Source organism: Saccostrea cucullata, unplaced genomic scaffold (assembly GCF_032062105.1).
Source record: "Saccostrea cucullata isolate Sc308-1 unplaced genomic scaffold, CSIRO_AGI_Scuc_v1 ctg5725, whole genome shotgun sequence".
Lineage (NCBI taxonomy): Eukaryota > Metazoa > Mollusca > Bivalvia > Ostreida > Ostreidae > Saccostrea > Saccostrea cuccullata.
The window spans coordinates 7,517-10,111 of NW_026934968.1; the positions used below are offsets into that span (position 1 = coordinate 7,517).

At 34.7% G+C, this 2,595-nt stretch overlaps 1 protein-coding gene across 1 annotated transcript; it reads left to right on the forward strand.

Annotated features, from left to right (window-relative positions):
• The first annotated feature begins 209 nt into the window (after window positions 1–209).
• Window positions 210–1,403, forward strand: LOC134241611 (uncharacterized). The gene has a single exon (XM_062723637.1). The coding sequence runs from the start codon at window positions 210–212 to the stop codon at window positions 1,401–1,403; it is 1,194 nt and encodes a 397-aa protein (XP_062579621.1).
• The last annotated feature ends 1,192 nt before the right edge of the window (window positions 1,404–2,595 follow it).

The following is a 2,595-nucleotide window of genomic DNA, read 5'->3' on the forward strand; positions in this document are numbered from 1 at the left end:
TATGCACACCACCCTTTCAGTTATTTCCCTTTCCAACTGAAATTCGCGATCCCCATGCACGGTCTGTATGGAGAAAGAACATAAACAGGACCTCAACAGATGGGAAGAACATCTGGTCACCAAATGACAATTCGCGAGTTTGTTCTAAGCATTTTGTTGATGGTGCACCCTCACTGCTTCATCCTTATCCCACCATAAATCTGGGGCATATGTCATCTATTGTCTCCAAGGGTCGCTTACCTCCAACTAAAAGAGAATTAAATAAAGAAACACCCAAAAAAAGGAAAATATCTGAAAGCCAAGATGACCCTGTTTCTGTGTGCAAACTTGATCATGACTATGCAAATCCTTGTATCAAATGTATTGAAAAATCAAAAGAGATTTCAGCACTCAAATCAAAAATCAATGAACTCCAAATTGAGTTAATAAAGCAAAAGAAGCTAAAGCAAAAACCACTTTCCATTACAGACACAGTCTTAAAAAGTAACAAATCTGTAAGATTCCATATTGGTTTGCCTTCGTTAAGTGCTTTTCACACCATCTACAAGGTTATTGAGCCAAAGATAAAGAAAACCAAGTACTGGAGAGGTCCTAAGCATGTGTTCCACACCCTTAAACACAAGGTTTTAAAGAAGTCAGGGCCACGAAGATTTCTGTCATTAAAAGAGGAGATGGCATTGACTCTTATGAAATTAAGATTAGGTCTTTTGAATGAAGACTTAGCTACAAGATTCAATATCAGTGCTCCACATATCTCAAAAATCTTCACCACATGGATCAAGATTCTATCCAAATTTCTTGGAACCTTGGTGTTCAATCCATCCAAAGAAGTAGTGCGTGAAAATCTACCACCATCCCTCAGAAGCAAAAAATATTCATCTGTGCGCCATATCATTGACTGTACTGAGGTATTTTTAGAGAAACCGCAAAATCTAGAGGTGCAGACAAAAACGTGGTCAGATTATAAACACCATCATACTGCTAAGTTTCTGATCAGCATCAACCCATCCGGGATGATTAATTTTATATCAGACTGCTGGGGAGGTAGAACCAGCGATAAATACATCACAAATAGATCTGGTTTCTACAGTTTGATTGAACCCTATGATGTCATCATGGCTGACAGAGGATTCCAAATCAAAGAAGAGGTTACCCTTCTTCATGCCAATTTGATGGTTCCACCAGGACGTAGAGGAGCTTGCCAAATGTCAGCTGACGAAGTACAGCAAACAAAGCAAATAGCAAACAGGCGTATATATGTTGAGCAAGCCATTCGCAGAATGAAGTATTTCAGAATTCTGAAGCATGAAGTCCCTGCTACTTTATTTCAGCATTTAGATGATATAATTAAAACTGTTGCTGGAATTTGCAACTTGTATCCTCCCTTGCCTAAATACAAATAAATTATTCCAAAATTTTCTTTTATGTATAGCACCTACAAGAACAAGTAAAACATTTTTTTCAATTCACAGTAACATTTATTAATGAATTAAACAACAAACAAACAAACTAACAATGAAATAATATTTAACACTCCCTATGAATAAACAGTTTTTCTCCGTCAATAAATACTCATAATTTACTTGGATGTTGAACATTTCAAACAAAACCACTTATCTTTCTGTTTTAGTACTGTTTGTGTTACATTTACAAACTTAAAATGAAACCACAAATTGCATTCATCACAAGCAATGCTTCTGTCACTATAGGATGTAATAGACCCTGTTTCTTTTATGATGTTTCTACACACTGGACAAAAATATCGAGAACTGTTACTTGTACCCACATCAACATCCATAGGTTCTATATTCTCTTGACATTCATTAAGTTTACCTTGTAATAGTTCAGGTACAATGTAATCAGTGAAAAATATAACTAAATTTGGTAACAAAAATTTTGAATATGCATCCTGATCAAATTTGATTCTACATTGTAATGGGCCATTTTTTGTGTATATATATAAATCACACCAATTGCGACCTGTTATGCCGAGCTGACCCTGAATCTGGGTAAAATATGCATGATTTTTTTTAACACAAAAACCATCATTACAAATTTTTACATATTCTGGAAGATGACAAACACAAAAAGATTTACATTTTTTACACTCCGGTACAAGAGGACACTTAGCTTCAAGAAGACCATCTCCACAACATGAACAAGAAACCAGTAAATCTGGTGTAGCACTAAGAAAAATATTTCTCTTGTCTATAAACAGACCACACTTTCTTGATGACACATTGACATGTTGTTTTTTATAAGTATTCAAATAAGAACAGATTGCTAATGGCTCAGTTTCTCTACCATATTTTAAAGATTTGATATTGGGATTAATCTTTGTATAGCACATGATAGACTTGGTAAGTGAAGAACAATCTACTTGTACATCTTTTCTACGACCATCCAGAACAGAGTTCACTTTTGTATATACTTGATAAAATTTAGAAGCAGTTATCCGTCCTTTACGCAAGCGGTGCCAATTTTCATTTTCATGTTGTCCAACAGTAAATTTCTCAATAGTTGAAATTTCATAATCATCAATTTTTGGTAAAAAATTTAAAAATTCATAGCAAGTATTTTGAGAACCATAAGACT